The sequence below is a fragment of the Mobula birostris genome, chromosome 23 (genome assembly GCF_030028105.1).
Source record: "Mobula birostris isolate sMobBir1 chromosome 23, sMobBir1.hap1, whole genome shotgun sequence".
NCBI classification, from domain to species: domain Eukaryota; kingdom Metazoa; phylum Chordata; class Chondrichthyes; order Myliobatiformes; family Myliobatidae; genus Mobula; species Mobula birostris.
The window spans coordinates 51,314,108-51,334,643 of NC_092392.1; the positions used below are offsets into that span (position 1 = coordinate 51,314,108).

At 40.7% G+C, this 20,536-nt stretch overlaps 1 protein-coding gene across 7 annotated transcripts in view; it reads left to right on the forward strand.

The window, feature by feature from the left end:
- plekha5 (pleckstrin homology domain containing, family A member 5) overlaps nucleotides 1-20,536 on the forward strand; it is a 298,352-nt gene that overhangs the window by 223,639 nt on the left and 54,177 nt on the right. The window contains exon 13 of one of the 7 annotated variants that reach the window (XM_072241807.1): nucleotides 19,041-19,160. The exons of the other annotated variants lie outside the window; for them this stretch is intronic. Coding sequence (XP_072097908.1) covers nucleotides 19,041-19,160 — 120 coding nt within the window. The remainder of the gene's footprint in view (nucleotides 1-19,040; nucleotides 19,161-20,536) is intronic. 7 annotated transcript variants of the gene reach the window in all.

Below are 20,536 nucleotides of genomic sequence, written 5' to 3' on the forward strand. Positions count from 1 at the left end.
CAAAGGGAGAAACTCCCTGCCATAAACCTCCAGGCACCAACAACTGCCGATGCCTTGGAAGCAGCCGACACCGAGTCCATCCATCCAAAAACTTCAAGCCTCCGACCAGCCCCTCCGATACTGCCTTCCGAGTGCCATCCTCTGCTGAGCGCCTTCGACCTAGCCCCGGCCGCCGAAACAAGCAAAGCCGAGGATTCGGGGCCTTCTGCTCCGGAGATTCAGGTTACCTACAGCAGCAGCGGCAGCGAAGCAGGCATTTCAGAAGTTTCTCCAGATATTCCTCCGTATCCTCCATCAAATCAGAATTGTGCACGATCCCCTACTTGACAGATAACAGATATCATTCACCGCAGAGGCTGCGTGCACTGCGTCGCGCCACCATCTTCTCCTCCTTCTCTATTAATGGTAGATACATTTTAAGTTTGTTAGCTAGGCACATAATCTTCTTGCAGCTTGCCAGTTAGCCATCTCTTTCTTAGGTTTGTTTTAGCATTTATGATTCTCAGTTGAATTGCCACTATAAGACTGAATGAAGAATTGTTGATAAAAGATAGAGAAAATTTCAAAAAAGTACCTTGTTTTATCAAGGTGCAAAATTGATTGTGACTAATTGCTGAAAATTCTGATTCAATGCATTAAGATTAGTCCTTCAGTGGTATTCTTCCTGCCTTTCGTAAGAACATGAAATATGTAAATAATAGTAGGCTATTCAGACCATTGAGTCTGCTCCACCATTCAATCATTGCTGATTTTCAGTTTTCAACACGATCTTAGTTGATTGTTAATGATTGACTTGTACAACCCTTATGGTACCACAGACCAATAATATCAAACATGTCTCCACACCCTTCTGACCTCAGATTTTAAAGTTACTCATGTTCCCTCCCCTCTAAACCCCTTTCCTGAAAGTTGCAGCCCTTAGCCATGCTATCAGCGTGCAGCTATGTCCTCACATTTCCCTGTGGTTCCGCAGTCACTCTCACACCTGGGCACAGACTTTACTTGCTTTCAAGCTAAGGCAATTTGCTGTCATCATATTTGGAGCAATCAGTCTCTGCCACAGATGAAAAGAATACCAGGATAGAGAGAAGAAAAAGGAAGTATTTGAAATGTGAAGTAAGCTGAAGTTAACTAAGTAAATGAGAGGATCATGAAGTAAATAAGGGAAGACATAAAAATAAACACCATTGGGTTCTGCTTTCATGTTGCAGCTGCTCATCCTAATATGGAAAGTTGACCCTTCTCCCAACTTTCTCTATTCTGAGCTCTTTTCTTAAACCACTCTCCCTGCCATCTTCAATCATATTGTTATCAATAAACTGTTAAAGTATGGATTTGTCATTGATTATCATGATCCAAATCTCTTTATCTGCTGTTTCCCTCCTTGCCCCAGCCTACCATATAAAGCTTTCAGTAAGAATCCTTCCGGTTCTGTTCCCGCAATTTAATTTCTCTTGAACTGAACTTATTCTCTCCACACACATCAAAGTTGCTGGTGAGCGCAGCAGGCCGGGCAGTATGGGCCTGAAACGTCGACTGCACCTCTTCCTAGAGATGCTGCCTGGCCTGCTGCGTTCACCAACAACTTTGATGTGTGTTGCTTGAATTTCTAGCATCTGCAGAATTCCTGTTGTTTGCGTTATTCTCTCCACACTTGCCTTGTTCTAAAAGCCTACGTAACTTTCCATTCTACACGTATTATAGTTGTTATTATCAATAGCTCTCTTCCTACATACATTTCCATTTGACTAGTGTCATCTTTGATCCCTCTTGTCCTGCCAAGTGGTTAGTCAATCACCAGTTTTATCACCCAGTGCTTTAATGTACTGTTTTCTCCAAAAATACTTGGCCTTCATTCCTGAACCGCTCCAATTAAGTTTCCGTAATTCCAACGATCTCTTTTCAAATTCACAGAGTGCTATCTGTGTGAATTGTCCAACGTAAACTATCCATCCTCGTCTTTCTCAATTGGTTCACAGAATTTGATATGGTTAACCATGTCTTTCTCCTCAACCATCTTCTTTCAGACATCCACTTCAGTAGAACTGTCCAATTATTTCTGATTGTCAAGTTGTCACCAGAAAGTCACCTCAGTAGCATCACTGTCTGCCAGATGCCAGCACATCTGGTATCTCCAATGTATTAGTCTTTGGGCCACATTTACTAATGCTCAGCTATTTCTGTTTATACATCTGTTCTGTTTGTTGACCTATATTTTCCCTTTATAATTTATTTTTCCTACACTTTTCTTTGGATGGTGCTCTTGGGTTACTTGATAAAGCATTTATTTGATTAGTAGAGTACAAGTTTTTGATGCATGCGTAAGATATGAAATCCATCAGCTTCAAATGCATCGGCCACAAATACAAAGACAGCCTTTATGACCCATATTCAGGATCAGTACCCATATACTTGTAAACAACTGCATCACCTAAGTAGAAGCCATGTATCCCAGCTTTTGATCTCTAATATCACAGACCAATTTGCTAAAGTGCTTTTACCAGGATGTGGAGATTGCAAAGTTATCTTCTGTCACTCGGGGGGGGGGAGAATGGATTAACAAATGGACATTGGTTTTAATTACAACTAGTTTGTTTCCTATCTGTGGCACTAATCCATCTTGTACTGTGTTACATCTTGATCTAATGTTAAAATTTTACCTAAAGTAACCTTGTCTTCCTTCTATGTCTGTTACCATGACTTCTGATTGAACAGCTCAGCAGTTTTGAAATACTCATCTTTGTCCTCAAATCTTTTCATGCTTTTGTTTTTTCTATTCTTTTTTAACCTCAGTTTGATTGACATATCATTTACCTCAGCTTCTAAGAATCGAGCTCTGGAAATCCTCAGTAAACATCTCCATCTTCTATCTATCCTTTAAGATTTTCTTTGCCATTAACTTATGTTTGTGACTCAGTAGAAATTTCACTTGAAAATGCTTCTCTGAAGCACAGGGAAACATTTTACTACTTTAGTGGCCCTTGAATTAAATTCAAGTTGTTAAGACAGGCGAGTTTTGCACAAAGAGCCAAAGAAGATGAGAAAATATTAGTTGTAATAAGGCAAAAAAAATTGAGATAAAAGTTAGAGAAGGGAAGGTGTGACAAATTTTATTTTTGCGGAGGGTTTGCTATGTATTGTATAAAATAAACTAATGTTGGTTCCTCAAGCCTCTCCAGTGCAGTCATCTACAATGCTTTCACGTGGTACACTGTGATTCACTGACTGGAGAGAGGAGCAGGATGTTTGTGCATCACAATATTTTGTGTGCTATGCTAATAAATTTTATATAAACATGTTTATTAAGCATAATTGGATTATTTTCATGAGTGACCTGCATTCCTAGAAATTTGGCTTAGAGCCTCCATGTGTATGTTTTGCATGTGCACAGTGCCTCCTGGGTGTGCACAGCACTGTCAAATGGAATGCAGCATATGTCTTGCTGTCAACCAACAAATGAATTCTTCTGCACGTTCAAGAACCGAGTGGTGTGGACCCACTCACACTGAAGCAGGCCCTAATTGAAGAGACCAGATCGACTTCAGCATTAAAGATGAACAATTTTATTTGGTTTACTGTCTGAGAGTTGAGGAACTGATATTTTGTTTTGGTCTTCGAGGTATGTTACTTGTATGTCACTTTAACTTTAATGGCGAACAAGCTTTTGGAAGAACCTTTGAGGAACAACTTGAATCAGTATCTACAAAGGTACTGTTTAGCCTGCAACAAATGCCATGGTTAGGTTTAATAAAAGGTTGTGTCCAATTATTGTTTATGAGGAGAGATACAGGGTTACAGTAAGTTTTATCAAAGCTGTTGACAAATTTTTTTGTGCCTGTAAGTAAAACCCTAGATAATCCAAGCAACATTATGTTGCATTGGAATATAAATTGGTCCAATGGGAACAAGATAATGGATAACAGCAGTTCTACCAACTGTACAGGTATACTGTGGGATTTATGAGGATGTTGCTGGACTGGGGATTCATAGTTCTAAACCGACTCATCTGGAGATCTTTGTAACGAAGATTGGGGCGGAGGGGAGGGAGAGATTTTTTTGAGAGATACAAAATTCTTTGAGGTCTTGACAGGATCAACAGGATGATGATTAGCCATTACAAACGATGGATTTCAATTAATTGGTAGAAAGGTTAAAGGGAATTTCGGACAAAGATTCTTGCAAGGAGTACTCTGGATCTAGAAGTCACTTGTAGAGGTGGTGGAGGCAGAAATCCTTATTGAAGGTACATTATTCCCTATATGAGTCTGTGAAAAATTCTAACCTTTAAGGTAATCAACCAAACAACTACTGGGAAGTGAAGGTAACTTATGTTGGTAGATTTTTGACGCTGGGCGATAGGTTTCTGCAATTCCTTCATTAGGTTTTGCAAAGGCCCTTTGTAATACAACCATAAGAATTCCCAAGCCCATGTCTGCTCTACATATTATGGGTCTAGAGTGCCGACAATTTTTCCTTCAAACTAAAAACCGCTTCTTTTTCCTTTTGTGATGTCATTTTGCAATGATTGCATAACAATAGGTTTGTAGTTTCCAATTAATTAACTCCATCACCATTCAACTACAGTTGGCCTAGCTTTCATTATTTGGTAAACATCACAAAACCAAAAACCTGAAATTTATTCTCTGGGTTCAGATGACATCCACAAACTAAAACAACACACATCAAAGTTGCTGGTGAACGCAGCAGGCCAGGCAGCATCTGTAGGAAGAGGTGCAGTCGACGTTTCAGGCCGAGACCCTTCGTCAGGACTAACTGAAGGAAGAGTGAGTAAGGGATTTGAAAGTTGGAGGGGGAGGGGGAGATCCAAAATGATAGGAGAAGACAGGAGGGGGAGGGATGGAGCCAAGAGCTGGACAGGTGATTGGCAAAAGGGGATACGAGAGGATCATGGGACAGGAGGTCCGGGAAGAAAGACTGGGGGGCGGGGGCCCAGAGGATGGGCGAGGTATATTCAGAGGGACAGAGGGAGAAAAAGGAGAGTGAGAGAAAGAATGTGTGCATAAAAATAAGTAACAGATGGGGTACGAGGGGGAGGTGGGGCCTAGCGGAAGTTAGAGAAGTCGATGTTCATGCCATCAGGTTGGAGGCTACCCAGACGGAATATAAGGTGTTGTTCCTCCAACCTGAGTGTGGCTTCATCTTTACAGTAGAGGAGGCCGTGGATAGACATGTCAGAATGGGAATGGGATGTGGAATTAAAATGTGTGGCCACTGGGAGTTCCTGCTTTCTCTGGCGGACAGAGCATAGATGTTCAGCAAAGCGGTCTCCAAGTCTGCGTCGGGTCTCGCCAATATATAAAAGGCCACATCGGGAGCACCGGACGCAGTATATCACCCCAGTCGACTCACAGGTGAAGTGTTGCCTCACCTGGAAGGACTGTTTGGGGCCCTGAATGGTGTTAAGGGAGGAAGTGTAAGGGCATGTGTAACACTTGTTCCGCTTTGACTGCTTTGCTGAACATCTACGCTCTGTCCGCCAGAGAAAGCAGGATCTCCCAGTGGCCACACATTTTAATTCCACATCCCATTCCCATTCTGACATGTCTATCCACGGCCTCCTCTACTGTAAAGATGAAGCCACACTCAGGTTGGAGGAACAACACCTTATATTCCGTCTGGGTAGCCTCCAACCTGATGGCATGAACATCGACTTCTCTAACTTCCGCTAGGCCCCACCTCCCCCTCGTACCCCATCTGTTACTTATTTTTATGCACACATTCTTTCTCTCACTCTCCTTTTTCTCCCTCTGTCCCTCTGAATATACCTCGCCCATCCTCTGGGCCCCCGCCCCCCAGTCTTTCTTCCCGGACCTCCCATCCCATGATCCTCTCATATCCCTTTTGCCAATCACCTGTCCAGCTCTTAGCTCCATCCCTCCCCCTCCTGTCTTCTCCTATCATTTTGGATCTCCCCCTCCCCCTCCCACTTTCAAATCTCTTACTAACTCTTCCTCCAGTTAGTCCTGACGAAGGGTCTCGGCCTGAAACGTCGACTGCACCTCTTCCTACAGATGCTGCCTGGCCTGCTGCGTTCACCAGCAACTTTGATGTGTGTTGCTTGAATTTCCAGCATCTGCAGAATTCCTGTTGTCCACAAACTAAAAAGCTTTTTTGACATTTGACTAAGTTATAGCCTTCTTTTTGTTCATGACTACATGCTTATATTTGTAAAATACAGTGTGTCAATGCCTTTTTCATGTGTATCTTATGGGAGCACTTTAACCAGAGATATTTGACCCATTTTACAAGGCTATGTCTTACACAAAAAATGCTTTTGTCAATAAACTGTATACTTTTAAGAAAAGAAAATTGCTTCATTACAAGATGTTAACTGTATTTTTTGATGATCTCTTTAGTATACTTAATTACATTGCTCCTTCTATCACTCAGCTTTCTTTCTAAGTCAGGGGTCTCCGACCTTTTTTGCACCGCGGACCTGTTTAATGTTGACAATATTCTTGCGGACTGGTGTTCAAGTAGGGTTAAACTCACCTCAACATGTCTTTTACAGTTAGGGTTGCCAACTTTCTCACTCCCAAATAAGGGACAAAAGTAGCGGTCAAATCCCGGGACACTTTACCCCAGGAAAGACTACCATGACCATGAAGCCTTGCGCGGGCACCTGTGTGTGCATGCGTGACGTGCGCATGCGCGGATGTGCCGATTTTTTTTCCACCACAAATCGGTTTTGCCTTCATCTTCCCGACTATACTGTACATACATTATTACTACTTTATATAGGCTGTGTATTATATCATTCCTGATTTTACTATATGTCAGTGTTATTTACTTTAGATTTTATGTGTTATTTGGTATGATCTGTTAGGTTATTTTTTGGGTCTGGGAACACTGAAAAATTTTTCCCATATAAATTAATGGTAACTGCTTCTTCGCTTCACGCCATCTCGGCACGAAAGGTTTCATAGGAACGCTCTACTTTAGCGGGGGGAAAACAGGAAAACCAATTTAGCCCAATATACGGGATGTCCCGGCAAATACGGGACAGTTGGCAACCCTATGTTCAAGTTCAACAGTGCGTGACAGGAAATGAGGAAGGGTGCAGCTGACTCATATCGTTTCCTCACGGCCCGGTAGCACATTCTTTCTGTCCTGGTACCGGTCCGCAGCCCGGTGGTTGGGGACCGCTGTTCTAAGTGATTTAGTTCTCTATTGATATGTAATTAGATACAATACGTTCTTGTACAGAAAAAATACATTTGTGGGGATCATAGCAGTTAACATTATCCTATTAGAGGTTCAGTGATCAGCAATTGGGGTTCAATTCCCACCACTGTCTGTGTTCTCCCCGTGACTGTATGGGTTTCCTCTGGGTGCTCCAGTTTTGTACCACATTCCGAAGTTGTATGGGTTAGGGTTAGTAACTACTGGGCTTGCTGTATTGGTGCTAGAAGCCTGGCAACATTTGAGAGCTGACCCCAACACATATTTGGGCTTTGTTGGCCGTTGATGCAAAATGACTGTAGTTTACCATATGTTTCAATGTACATGTGATAAATAAAGCTATACTTTAATCTTTAGAAAGTTGTTAATTTTCCTCTTCCTTTTTCTTTGAGATTGTGGCAGAACTCAATGAGTGATGCATGAACATTGACTTCTCAAACTTCCACTAATGCTCCACCTCCCCCTTGTACCCCATCCGTTATTTATTTATATACACACATTCTTTCTCCCTCTCTCCTTTTTCTCCCTCTGACTATACCCCTTGCCCATCCTCTGGGTTTCCCCCCCTCCCCCTTTTCCTTCTCCCTGGGCCTCCTGTCCCATAATCCTCTCATGTCCCTTTTGCCAATCACCTGTCCAGCTCTTGGCTCCATCCCTCCCCCTCCTGTCTTCTCCTATCATTTTGGATCTCCCCCTCCCCCTCCCACTTTCAAATCTCTTACTAGCTCTTCTTTCAGTTAGTCCTGACGAAGGGTCTCGGCCTGAAACGTCGACTGTACCTCTTCCTATAGATGCTGCCTGGCCTGCTGCGTTCACCAGCAACTTTGATGTGTGTTGCTTGAATTTCCAGCATCTGCAGAATTCCTCGTGTTTGAGTGAAGTGGCTGCTGTGTTACGGCTGAAGTTAAACAAGATACTTAGCTTCTGAGAAATAATGAAATGCTGTTCAAGCTGTGCACTTATTCCTACAGAACTGTTTCAGAAAGGATTAAAGGCGTTCCTAACATTCGTTAGAACTCCTGCTGAAGTTCACTATTGGAGTAGTCTGCCTATGAGATGAGCGTTGGTATTAGCACTGGTTTATTATTGTTACATATACCAAAATGCAGTGAAAAGTTCATCTTGCATGCTATTCATACAGATCAAATCATTACACAGTAAGTGCATTGAGCTAGAAGAAAGTAAAATAGTAACAGCGCAGAATAAAGTGTAAAAGCGAAAAATGTGCAATGCGGTTAAGCAACAAAATGCAAGATCATAATGTATATTGTGAAACCAAGAGTCCATATTTTTGTACAAGACATCTGTTCGAGAGTGATAGTAACTGTCCTTAAGCCTAGTGATATTTGCTTTAAGGCTTTTGTAACTTCTGCCTGCTGAGAGAGGGGAGAAGAGAGAATGGCCCAGTGGATGTGGTATTTGATTATGCTGGCTGTTTTACTGAGGCAGCAAGAAGTACAGACAAATTCCATAGAAGGGAGTATCTTCCTCAAGCCTAGTTCTTCAGCCAGTTGATAATTGGAAAATGAGTAGGAGTGAAATAAAATGTTTCAAAAATGACCTAAAGTCATTTGGGTCATTTCAGAAATGGAATAGTGTAGATGAACTTGAAACACGGTTACAGATTGTCATGTCTGACGTTGTGTGCATTACTAAATCGTAGCTGAAAGAAGATTATAGCTGAGAGTTTAACCACCAAGAGATACACGTTGTATTGAAAGGATGGACAGGTAGGCGGAAGGGGTGGGTGACTCTCATGGTAGAAATGAAATCAAATCATTCGAAAGAGATGACAAAGGATCAAAAGGTGTAGAGTCATTGTGGCTAGAGCGAAACTATAAATGTAATAAGACCCTGATGGGAGTTAATGTATACACCAAAGAAGTGGTGGTCTACAAATTACACTGGGAGATAGAAAATGAATGTCAAAAGGCAATGTTAAGATACTCACAGGGAATTTCAATGTGCAGGTACATCGGGAAATCCAGGTTGGTGCTGGGTTGCTGGAGGAGGAATTTCGAGAGTGCCTGTGAGATGGCTTTTTAGAGCAGCTCATGGTTGAGCCTACTAGGGGATCGGCTATTCTGAAGTGGGTGTTGTGCAATGAACCAGATTTGACTGGAGAGCTTAAGGTAAAGGAAACCTGAGGCAGCAGTGATCAAAATCTGATAGAATTCATCCTGTAATCTGAGAAGTTAAAGTCAGATGTATCGGTATTACAGTGGAGTAAAGGGAATACCAGAGTATGAGAGAGATGCTGTCAGAATTGATTTGAAGGGAACGCTAGTAAGGATGATGGCATTACAACAATGGCTGTAGTTTCTGGGAGCGATTTGGAAGGTGCAGGATAGATGCATTACAAAGAAGTAGTGATATTCTAAAGGCAGGAAGATGCAACCATGGCTGACGAGAAGTCAAAGCCAACATAAAAGCCAAAGAGAGGGCATATAATAGAGCAAAAAATAGGAGGAAATTAGATTATTGGGAAGCTTTTAAAAACCAACAGAAGGCAATTAAAAAAAGTCATAAAAAGAAAAAGATGAAATACAAAAGTAATCTAGCCAATAATATTAAAGAGGATACCAAAGGTTTCTTCAGATATATAAAGTGTAAAAAAAAAAGAGGCAAGTACTTGAAAATGATGCTGGAGAGGTAGTGATGGGAGACAAGGAAATGCTCAATGAACTGAGTAGGTATTTTGCACTGGTCTTCACTGCGGAAGACACTAACAATATGCTGGAAGTTCGAGAGTGTCAGAGGGCAGAAATGAGTGAAAGTGTCATTACTAGGGAGAAGATACTTGGGAAACGGAAAGGTTTGAAGGTAGGTAAGTCACCTGGATCAGACACTCTAAATTCTAGGCTACTGAAGGAAGTGGCTGAGGAGATTATGGAGGCTTTAATAAAGATGTTTCAAGAATCAGTGGATTCTGGTATGGTATAGGAGGACTGGAAAATTGCAAATGTCACTGTACTCTTCAAGAAGGGAGAGAGGCAAAAGAAAGGAAATTATAGGCCAATTAGTCTGACCTCAGTGATTGAGAAGACATTGGAGTTGATTGTTCAGAGTGTGGTTTCAGGGTACTTGGAAGCACATGACAAACTAGGCCAGAGTCAGCATGGTTTCCTTAAAGGAAAATCTTACCGGACAGATCTGTTGGAATTCTTTGAGAAATCACAAGCAAGATAGACAAAGGAGAATCGGTGGATGTCGTGTATTTGGATTTTCAGAAGGCTTTTGACAAGGTGCCAGTCATGAAGCCTCTTAACAAGTTAAGAGCCCATGGTATTACCGGAAACGTACTAGCATGGATAGAGCATTGGCTGATTGGCAGAAGGCAAAGAATGGGTATAAAGGAAGCCTTTTCTGGTTGGCTGCCTGTGACTAGTAGTGTTCCACAGGTATCTGTGTTGGGACTGCTTTTTACATTATATGCCAATGATTTGGATGATGGAATTGATGGCTTTGTGGCCAAGTTTGTGGATGATACAAAGATAAGGTGGAAGGGCATGGAGTGTTGAGGAAGCAGACAATCTACAAAAGGGCTTAGAGAGTCTAGGCAATTGGGCAAAGAAGTGGCAGATGGAGTACACTGTCAGGAAGTGTATGGTCATTGCAGTTTGCTAGAAAAAATAAAAGCATAGATCATTTTCTAAATAGAGAGAAAATTCAAAAATTGGAGGTGCAATGGTATATGGAGTCCTTGTGCAGGATTCTTTAAAGGTTAATATGCAGGCTGAGTCAGTGGTGAGGAAGGCAAATGCAAAGTTACAATTCATTTTGAGAGGGCGAGAATATAAAAGTAAGGATGTAATGTTGAGCTTTGTAAGGCCCTTGTCGAAGAAAGGATATGCTGATGTTAGAGAAGGTTCACAAAAATGATTCCAGGATTGAAAGGCTTATCATATGAGAAGTGTTTGATGGCTCTGACCTGTACTCACTTGAATTCAGAAGAATGAGGGGGTATCTCATTGAAATCTATCAAATGTTGAAAGGCCTAGATTTAGAGGATGTCAAGAGGATGTTTCCTATAGTGGAGGGAGTCTCAGACCAGAGAACACAGCCTCTGGATAAAAGAAGGTTCATTTAGAACAGAGATGAGGAGAAATTACTTAAACCAGAGAGTAGTGAATCTGTGGAATTTGTTGCCACAGGAGGCTGTGTAGGCCAAGTCATTGGGTATATTTAAGACAGAGGTTGACAGTTGCGTGATTAGTCAGGCATGAAGGAATACGGGGAGAAGGCAAAGAGATTAGGGCTGAGAGGGAAATGGATCAGCCGTGATGAAATGGTGGAGCAGACTCAATCAGCCACATGGTCTAGTTCTGGTCCAGAAGGTCTAAAGTGAAGACTTAGCAAAGCTAAAACATGAGGTAATTTAACCTAAAACAATACACTATGGAATCAGAGATGCATTCAACATGTCATTTAACAGATCTCACAGCAAAATACATATTCTTCCAGAGATAAGTAATTCAAAAGTTTGCAGCATGTATATGGTATATATGGGTATCAAAATAATCATTGCCAAGTGTATTCCTGATATTGCAAAATAGTCATCGCCAACTTTTTTCCTTATGTTTCAAAATAATAATTCCTAACTATATTACTGCTCTTTCTAAGAGGCTTGTATTATTTTATTACATATGGCTTCTCCAAAAAGACACATTTTTATTTTCTTTCTATTGTGAGTAGAAAACATGCAATTTGAAAATTATTTTAATACCAAATGGGGATTTTGATAATAAGACCATAAGACAATAAGACATAGAAGCAGAATTAGGCATTTGGCCCATCGAGTCTGCCCTGCTATTTTATCACAGCTCATCTATTTTTCCTCTCGGCTTCAATCTCCTGCCTCCTCTTCATATCTCTTCATGCCCTGACCAATCAGGAATCTGTCAACCTCTCCCTTAAATGTACATACAGACCTGGCTTCCACAGCTGCCTGTGGCAACGTATTCCACAGATTCACCACTCTGTGGCTAAAAAAATTCCTCTTCATCGCCATTCTAAATGGATGTCACTCTATTCGGGGCCATGTCCTCTGGTCTTCGACTCTCTGACCATTGGAAACATCCTCTACACATCCGATGTAACAAGGAATTTCAACATTCGATGGGTTTCAATGAGGTCACCCCTCATATTTCTGACAGGCCCAGAACCATAAAACATTCTTCAAATGACAAGCCATTCAAAGCTGGAATCATTTTTGTGAACTTCCTTTGAACCCTCATGCATGTTGTTTCCAAGGTAAGGGGTCCAAACCTGCTCACAAATAAGGCCTCACCAGTGTTTTATAAAGTCTCAACATTACATTGTTGCTTTTATATTCTAGTCCTCTTGAAACGAATGCTAACATTGCATTTGCCTTCCTCAGCACAGACTCAACCTGCAAATTAACCTTTAGGGAATCTTGCACAAGGACTCCCAAGTCCCTTTGCGCTTCAGATTTTGCATTTTCTCTCCATTTAGAAAATATTCAACCCTTTCATTTCTTCTATCAAAGTGCATGACCATTCGCTTGCCAACACTGTATTCCATCTGCCACCTCTTTGCTCATTCTGCTAATCTAAATCCTTCTGAAGCCCCTCTACTTCCTCAAAACTACCTGCCCCTCCACCTACCTTCATATCGTCTGCAAGCTTTGCAACAGAGCTATCAATTCCATCATGTAAATCATTAATATAAAAAGAATTAGTCCCAACACAGAACCCTGTGGAACACCACTGGTCACCGGCAGCCAACCAGAAAAGGCTCCCTTTATTCCTACCCTTTGCCTTCTGCCAATCAGCCAGTGCTTTATCCGTGCTATATCTTCCCTATAATGCCATGGGCTTGTAGCTTATTATGCAACCTCATGTGTGGCACCTTGTCAAAGGCCTTCGGAAAATCCAAATACACAACGTCAACCGATTCTCCTTTGTCTATCCTGCTTGTTACTTCTTCAAAGAATTCCAACAGATTTGTCAGGCAAGATCTTTCCTTGAGGAAACCATGCTGACTACGGCCTCTGTTATTATGTACTCCGAAACCTCATCCCTAACAATCGACTCCAACATCTTCCCAGCGACTGAGGTCAGACTAACTGGTCTATAATTTCCTTTCTTCTGCCTCTCTCCCTTGAGGAGTGGACTGACATTTGCAATTTTCTAGTCCTCCTGTACCATGCTAGAATCCACTGATTATTGAAAGATTATTACCAATGTTTCCACAATCTGTTCAGTCATCATCTGGTCTAGGTGACTTAACTACCTTCAGACCTTTCAGTTTTCCAAGAACCTTCTCTCTAGAAATAGTAACTTCACAGATTTCATGACCCCTGACACCTGGAACTTCTGCCATTTCCTTGTCCGCCATTACCACCTCTCCAACATAGTTTTCCAGCAGTCTGGTATCCACTCTTGCTTCTCTTTTACACTTTATGTATTTGAAGAAACTTTTGGTATCCCCTTTAATATTATTGGCTAGCTTACTTTTGAATTACATCTTTAACTTCATGACTTCTTTTAGTTGTGTTTTGTTGGTATTTGAAAGCTTCCCAAATCTCTAACTTCCCACTAACTTTTGCTCTATTATATGCCTTCTCTTTCGCTTTTATGCTGGCTTTGAGTTCTCTTGTTAGCCACAGTTGTGTCATCTTGCCTTTTAGAATGCTTCTTCCTCTTTGAGTTGTATATATCCTGTGCTTCCCAAATTGCTTCTAGAAATTCCAGCCATTCCTACTCTGCCGTCATCTCTGCCAGTATTCTTTCCCAATCAATTCTGGCCAATTCCTCTCTCATGCCTCTGTAATTCCCTTTATTCCACTGTAATACTGATACATCCGACTTCAGCTTCTCCTTCTCAAATTTCAGGGTGAATCTGATCATATTATGATCACTTACCCCTAAGGGCTATTCTACCTTAAGCTTGCTAATCAATTCTGGTTCATTGCACAATAACCAATCCAGAATAGCTGATCCCCTATGTGCTCAAGCATGAGCTGCTTTAAAAAGCCATCTTGTAGGCATTCTAGAAATTCCCACTCTTGGAATCCAACACCAACCTGATTTTCCCAATCTACCTGTATATTGAAATCCCCAATGACTATTGTAAGGTTGCCCTTTTGGCATGCATTTTCTATCTCCCATTTTAATTTGTAGACCACATCCTTACTACTGTTTGGGGGTCTGTATATAACTCCCTTCAGGGTTTTTTTTTACCCTTGCAGTTCCTTTGCTCTATCGAGAAAGATTCAACACCTTCCGACTCTATGTCACTTCTTTCTAATGATTTGATTTCATTTTTTTTACCAACAGAGCAGTGCCACCCCCTCTGGCTTCCTGCCTGTCCATTTGATACCTTGTGTATCGTTGGACATTAAGCTCCCAGCTTTAATCTTCTTTCAGCCGTGCTCAGTGATGCCTTCATCATCATACATGCCAATCTGTAACTGTGCAACAAGTTCATAATGTCTCAGTTTGATAAGCGATTTGTCCATGCTGCCATCTCAATATTATTAACTTCCAGTTATAAAAGCCAGAAAGAAGCCATAATTATTACATTTAAACCCTCTTTTGTTAATTTGTCTCTATCAGGTAGTTCAGGCTCCCCTTATTATACCACGTTTATTAACTGGCGTACGTCAAGAGATGACCTATTTAGAGTCAGGAAACTGTGGATTTTGATACACTTTTGCCATTTTGGTTAACCTTAATATTGGTGAGAGTAGAATCTAACATTCTGAATATTATTACGTGCTGTTTATAATTACTTCCTGCTGTCTGTTCGGATGGAAGATGAATAGCTGTAATCTGCCTGAAGCCCTAATGGAAAACTTACTTCAGAAATCACTGAGATATGACCTGTTTTTTTCCTCAAAATATGAGGCAATTAGCTTTATACCTGCCACAGACTATAACTTATAAATGCTTACTGAAAGAATTTCAGTCTTAAAAGTCTGGAGTTTGGCATGGAGCCAAACACAAATGGAGATTTAAATTTATCAATGTTAAAGCAAAAGGCGAAAAATATTGCAAAAGTACCTCGTGCCATTTTATTTTAAAGTTTATTTTTGAAATGTCTTATTGAAGATAAGAGCCACGTCTACAAATACACTTTATGAGCCTATTACATTGCATGATAGATTTGTCTTGGTAGATTTCTTCTGGGAAAATATATATTTAGCATTGCCCATATTTGAAAGGGCTTTTCAATGAGAGAGGACATGATGGCTATTTGGCAAATTATTCCCAGTGTGAATAAGTTCCTTTCTTGAATCATTTCCTGCTTATAATGCACAAGGAATAGTTCTGGCTGCAAATTAGGCTTCAAATATCAGACCTTCAATTCCAGATGAAATTAGATTAGTTCATTGCCATATGCATGCCAGGGTGCAAATAAATTACTTGTTCACTGTAGCTTACAAAGTAAACAGTACACATGATAATAAATACAGTGACAAGCGCTAAACAGTAGAAAGGTGCAAAGATGGTCCTGCTATGTGGAGTACTGCAAGAAAAACTAAAATGAACATGGGGAATAATTGAGAGGTGTAGATTTCAGAGTACAAGAACATGGCAGCAGCAACAGTAAAGGAGTATGAAAGAAGCGTTTCATTCAGGAGAGTGATAGTAGTGGGGGAAGTAGCTGTTCTTAAGTCTGTACATCTGTGCTTGCAAGCATCCTGTATCTTTTCCCAGAAGGTCAGAGTGGTGAAAGGCAATGACCTGGGTAAGAGGCATCCTTAATGATATTACTAGATAAAATTCTGCAATGGAAGTAGAAATGCAGAATATTTTTACTGGAAACTGTTGACCCAATAATCCTGGCTTTAGGTCAGAAAGCCTTGGGAGGGGTTAAAAAAATAACCCTTCACAATATTTCAGAGCGACACACAAAACGCTGGAAGAACTCAGCAGGTCAGGCTGCATCTATGAACTGGAATTAGCAGTTCACATTTCAGGCTGAGACCCTTCATCTGGACTGGAAAGGAAGAATCCAGAATACGAAGTTTAGGTGAGAGAAAGTAGTAGAAGCTGGATGGTGATAGGTGAAACCAAGTGAGGAGGTACTGCATCTGATGCTCCCAATGCGGCCTTCTATATATTGGCGAGACCCGACGCAGACTGGGAGATCATTTCGCTGAACACCTACGCTCTGTTTGCCAGAGAAAGCAGGATCTCCCAGTGGCAACACATTTTAATTCCAAGTCCCATTCCCATTCTGATATGTCTGTCCACGGCCTCCTCTACTGTAAAGATGAAGCCACACTCAGGTTGGAGGAACAACACCTTATATTCCGTCTGGGTAGCCTCCAACCTGATGGCATGAACATTGACTTCTCAAACTTCTGCTAATGCCCCCCTCCCCCTCATACCCCATCTGTTATTTATTTATTTATATACACACATTCTTTTTCTCTCTCGCCTCTTTTTCCCTCTGTCCCTCTCACTATACCCCTTGGGCTTTTCCCCCCTCCCCCTTTCTTTCTCCCTAGGCCTTCTGTCCCATGATCCTCTCATATTGCTTTTGCCAATCAACTGTCCAGCTCTTGGCTCCATCTCTTCCCCTCCTGTCTTCTCCTATCATTTCAGATCTCCCCCTCCCCCTCCCCCTCCCACTATCAAATCTCTTAGTATCTCTTCTTTCAGTTAGTCCTAACAAAGGGTCTCAGCCCGAATCGTCGACTGTACCTCTTCCTAGAGATGCTGCTTGGCCTGCTGCATTCACCAGCAACTTTTATGTGTGTTGTTTGAAATTCCAGCATCTGCAGATATCCTCGTGTTTGAGGAGGTAGATTCCTTTTGACACACAAAGGACTGCAGATGCTGGGATTTGGTGCAAAAAAAAATACCGCTAGAGGAACTCACCATGTCAAAAAGGAGTTTTTGATTTGTCCTGGCTGGTGCTGAACCAATTATCACTAAATGAATGATCAGAGAATTTCTCACTCCTGTTTGTACGAATGCAGTGCAACTAAAACAGACAACAGTATAAAATAATTCATTTTGATGTAGGTTCCATTGGGATTTTCAGAGGCTCTGACAAATACTGTAACTGCATAAAAGCAAAAACTGAAATGTCAGAAGTTCCAAAGTATTCATCCCCCCCCTTTGCTTGGTACTTAGTTGAACCACCTGTTACACCCATTACAGCCAGTAGTCTTTTTTGGAAGAGTTGCTATTAGCTTTGCACAACGTGATGGAGCATGGTTTTTTCATATCCCCTTACAAAATTGCTCAAGCTGTCCCAGGTTAGTTGAGGATCAGTGGTTGACCGCAATCTTGAGGTCTTGCCAGAGATGTTTGATCAGGTTAAGGTCAAGACTCTGATTGGGCCACTCAAGGACATCAATTTTCTTCATTTGAAGACACGTCATGGTTGCTCTGGCAGTGTGCTTGGGTCATTGTCCTGCTGAAAGACAAACTTCCACCCCAGTTTAAGCTTTCTGACAGAGGCTAGCAAGATTTTATCAAGGATCTCTCTGTACTTAGCAGCATTTATCTTCCCGTCAAATCTGACCAGATTTTCAGTCCATGCTGCTAAAAAGCATCCCCATAGCGTAACACTGCCTCCACCATACTTTACAGTAGGGATGGTGTTACTTGGCAAATATACAGTATCAGTTTTACACCACAGATACCACTTAATGTTCATGCCAAAATTTCCACTTTAGTCTTATCTGAGCACAAGACTTTCTTTCACATCTTTACAGTATCTTCTAAATGACACTAGGAAAAGCCTTTACAGGCAAAGATACGCTTTTTTTTAGCCATGGCTTCTTTCTTGCCACTCTTCCATAAATACACTTTTCGGGCAAGACCTTGGAGGTTGTGGATCTATGAATTTCACCTCCAGTTGCAGCCACCGGCTTCTGCAGCTTACTCAGAGTGACTGTTGGTGTCACAATAGTCTTTTTTACAAGTGTCATTCCTCTTCGGCGACATCAAGGATAGAGGGCCAGCCTGACCTAGGCAGTGTGGGTGTGTTTCGTATTTTTTCCAGTTTTTCATGATGGTTGCACTGAGTTCCATGGTAGTATGTTCAGAGCCTTTAAGATGGTCTTATACCCTTCCCCAGATTTGTACCTCTCTATTATAATTTCCCTGGCTTGTCTTGAATGGTCTCTTATCTTCATTTTGGTTTGGTTTGTTGAAATCCTATCATACTGTTGGACCTTACAGAGTGATGAGTATTCTTCTGAATTAATTGAAAATGTGATATTCCAATTTTGTACATCAACAAATTGTGTGAGTTGACATAATAAAAAAGTATTGCGCCTGAGGAAAGTTAGCGTAGTAATTACAAAGAGGATGAATACTCTTTCAACCTCACAATTTTTGTCATTAATTTGTAGTAAATTGTTGACAGGTTTTGGAATTTTTCTTTTGATTTGACATGATGCAGAATGTTTTGTAGATTAACTCAAAAAGTCCTGCTACAATATATCTTAAATTTAGAAAATGAGACAGTAAGTTGTGAAAATAATTATGGAAGCTAAATACTTTTTCAAGGTACTATATGTCTGGAGCTTTTAGAAATAGAGATCTGTGCCTTTTTTAAGTACTGTTGATTGTGTGTTATTATTTATTGTCAGAGCCTGCACAAGGTAAAATGGAAAACAGTTTGTTGTGAATTATTCCAAGATCTCTCCCTGCTCATACACAACTGTCTGCGAAAAATGCTGAGCTGTTAACACTGACAGATAGCTCTTTTTAACCTTCTGCATCCCAACTGTGATGCACGGTATTAACGAGTTCAGCCAGCAGTTTCGGATAATCCAGACAAGTGGTTAATAAATAATAAGTTAATATGTTTCTTTCCCCTTGGCTCCCCAAACTGCATTCCTGCAGCCGGAGGAGCTGACATTACTACTAATCAAGCTGAGGCGGCAGCAAGCGGAACTGAACAGCATCCGGGAGCACACAGCAGCCCAGCTTGTGCAATTGAATCTCAGTGATGCAAATCCCAAGGTCAGCTGCTAATATGATCTGTCATACTCCATTATCACTGTTTTATAATCACATCAACCATTACTGTTCTGTATAGTTGGTGTTCAGTAATGCTCTGTAGTGTCATTTTATACCTTCTCAGATAAGTTTATGATTCCATATATTATTTCATAAAATTTAAAGATGTCAAACTGCTCACCAGTGTGTTTCATCAACGTGTTGTGAAGTTGGTTGTTTTGTGGAGAAAATTTGCACCCGGATTCTTTTGCAAATGCATAATCTTTATTGAGGGGGCAAAATAAATGAAAATGCTGAAATTAATGATTTTGTGCCTGAAGGTTTGTGTCCCAAAATCTGTTGTTCTATGAATGGCATCAGAGAAGTTCCTATTTTTGTAGCTTGGTCCTAAAGTAGTAAAGCATTGTAGTGCAAATGTATATTCGCCCAAGAACTCACTGAACTGTTTTAAATTGTACAGGTTTGTCATTGAATTATTAGCTGCATTTCCTTGCTAATTCCTCACCAGTCTGGATTTCTTCTGTTTCGTATTTCTTATTCAGGGCCAATAGAAACACTTCTCAACAACTTGTTCAACCTAGCTTTACCTTCTCATGAATAAATGAGTTGTGGATTTTCAAATTGAGTTATGCAGGTGTAAACTTGTAGTGACAATTAAATTCCTGTTTTTTAAATTAATTATAATCTACTGCTGCTCCTCTTCTTTCTAATTTCAATTCTTTGTTCTTATTTATTGCTGCCTCTTAGAATGATATCCTCATTCATCACCTTCAAAGAAATCTCGTGTATTTGGATTATCAGGTGGGAGCACTAGAAATGAATTTTTCATTATTTTTAGTTCCCAATGCATGCCACCACAAATCCATCAACCAATCTGGTCACCTCCAACTTGAATGGAGAAAATCCTGGGAACCTTTTTAACCTGTCAGTGATTCCAGTCCATATCTCTGATGCACTTGTTGCTGCAATCTTCAGTGCCCCATTCTGTGTAAAAGAACATTCATGAGAAAATCCTAGAATGTTAAAAGACCATTTGAGTTTACTGCATTTTTTAAAAATTTGGCTCATAAAGAGATCATAAAAAGTTGCTTGGCTAGTTGACATTAACTAGCTAATATCTTGAGTTAGTTTATTTGCTAGTTCTGATTACGTCAAATAAAATGTCATTTTAAAATTCTCCTTACCAACTTCCTGAATATGCTATTAGCAAATTGATAGTGCACAAATATTAACTGTGAGTTAACTATATGCAGTGTTTTAGAAACAATCTTTGAGATTTAACATATTATTGATGGCTTCTAGTTAGTATAAAACTTCATGTTATTAAGATTGGTGTATATGCATGTTAGTGTGTTGCAGTTCTTTTTTTCCTGTAGTTT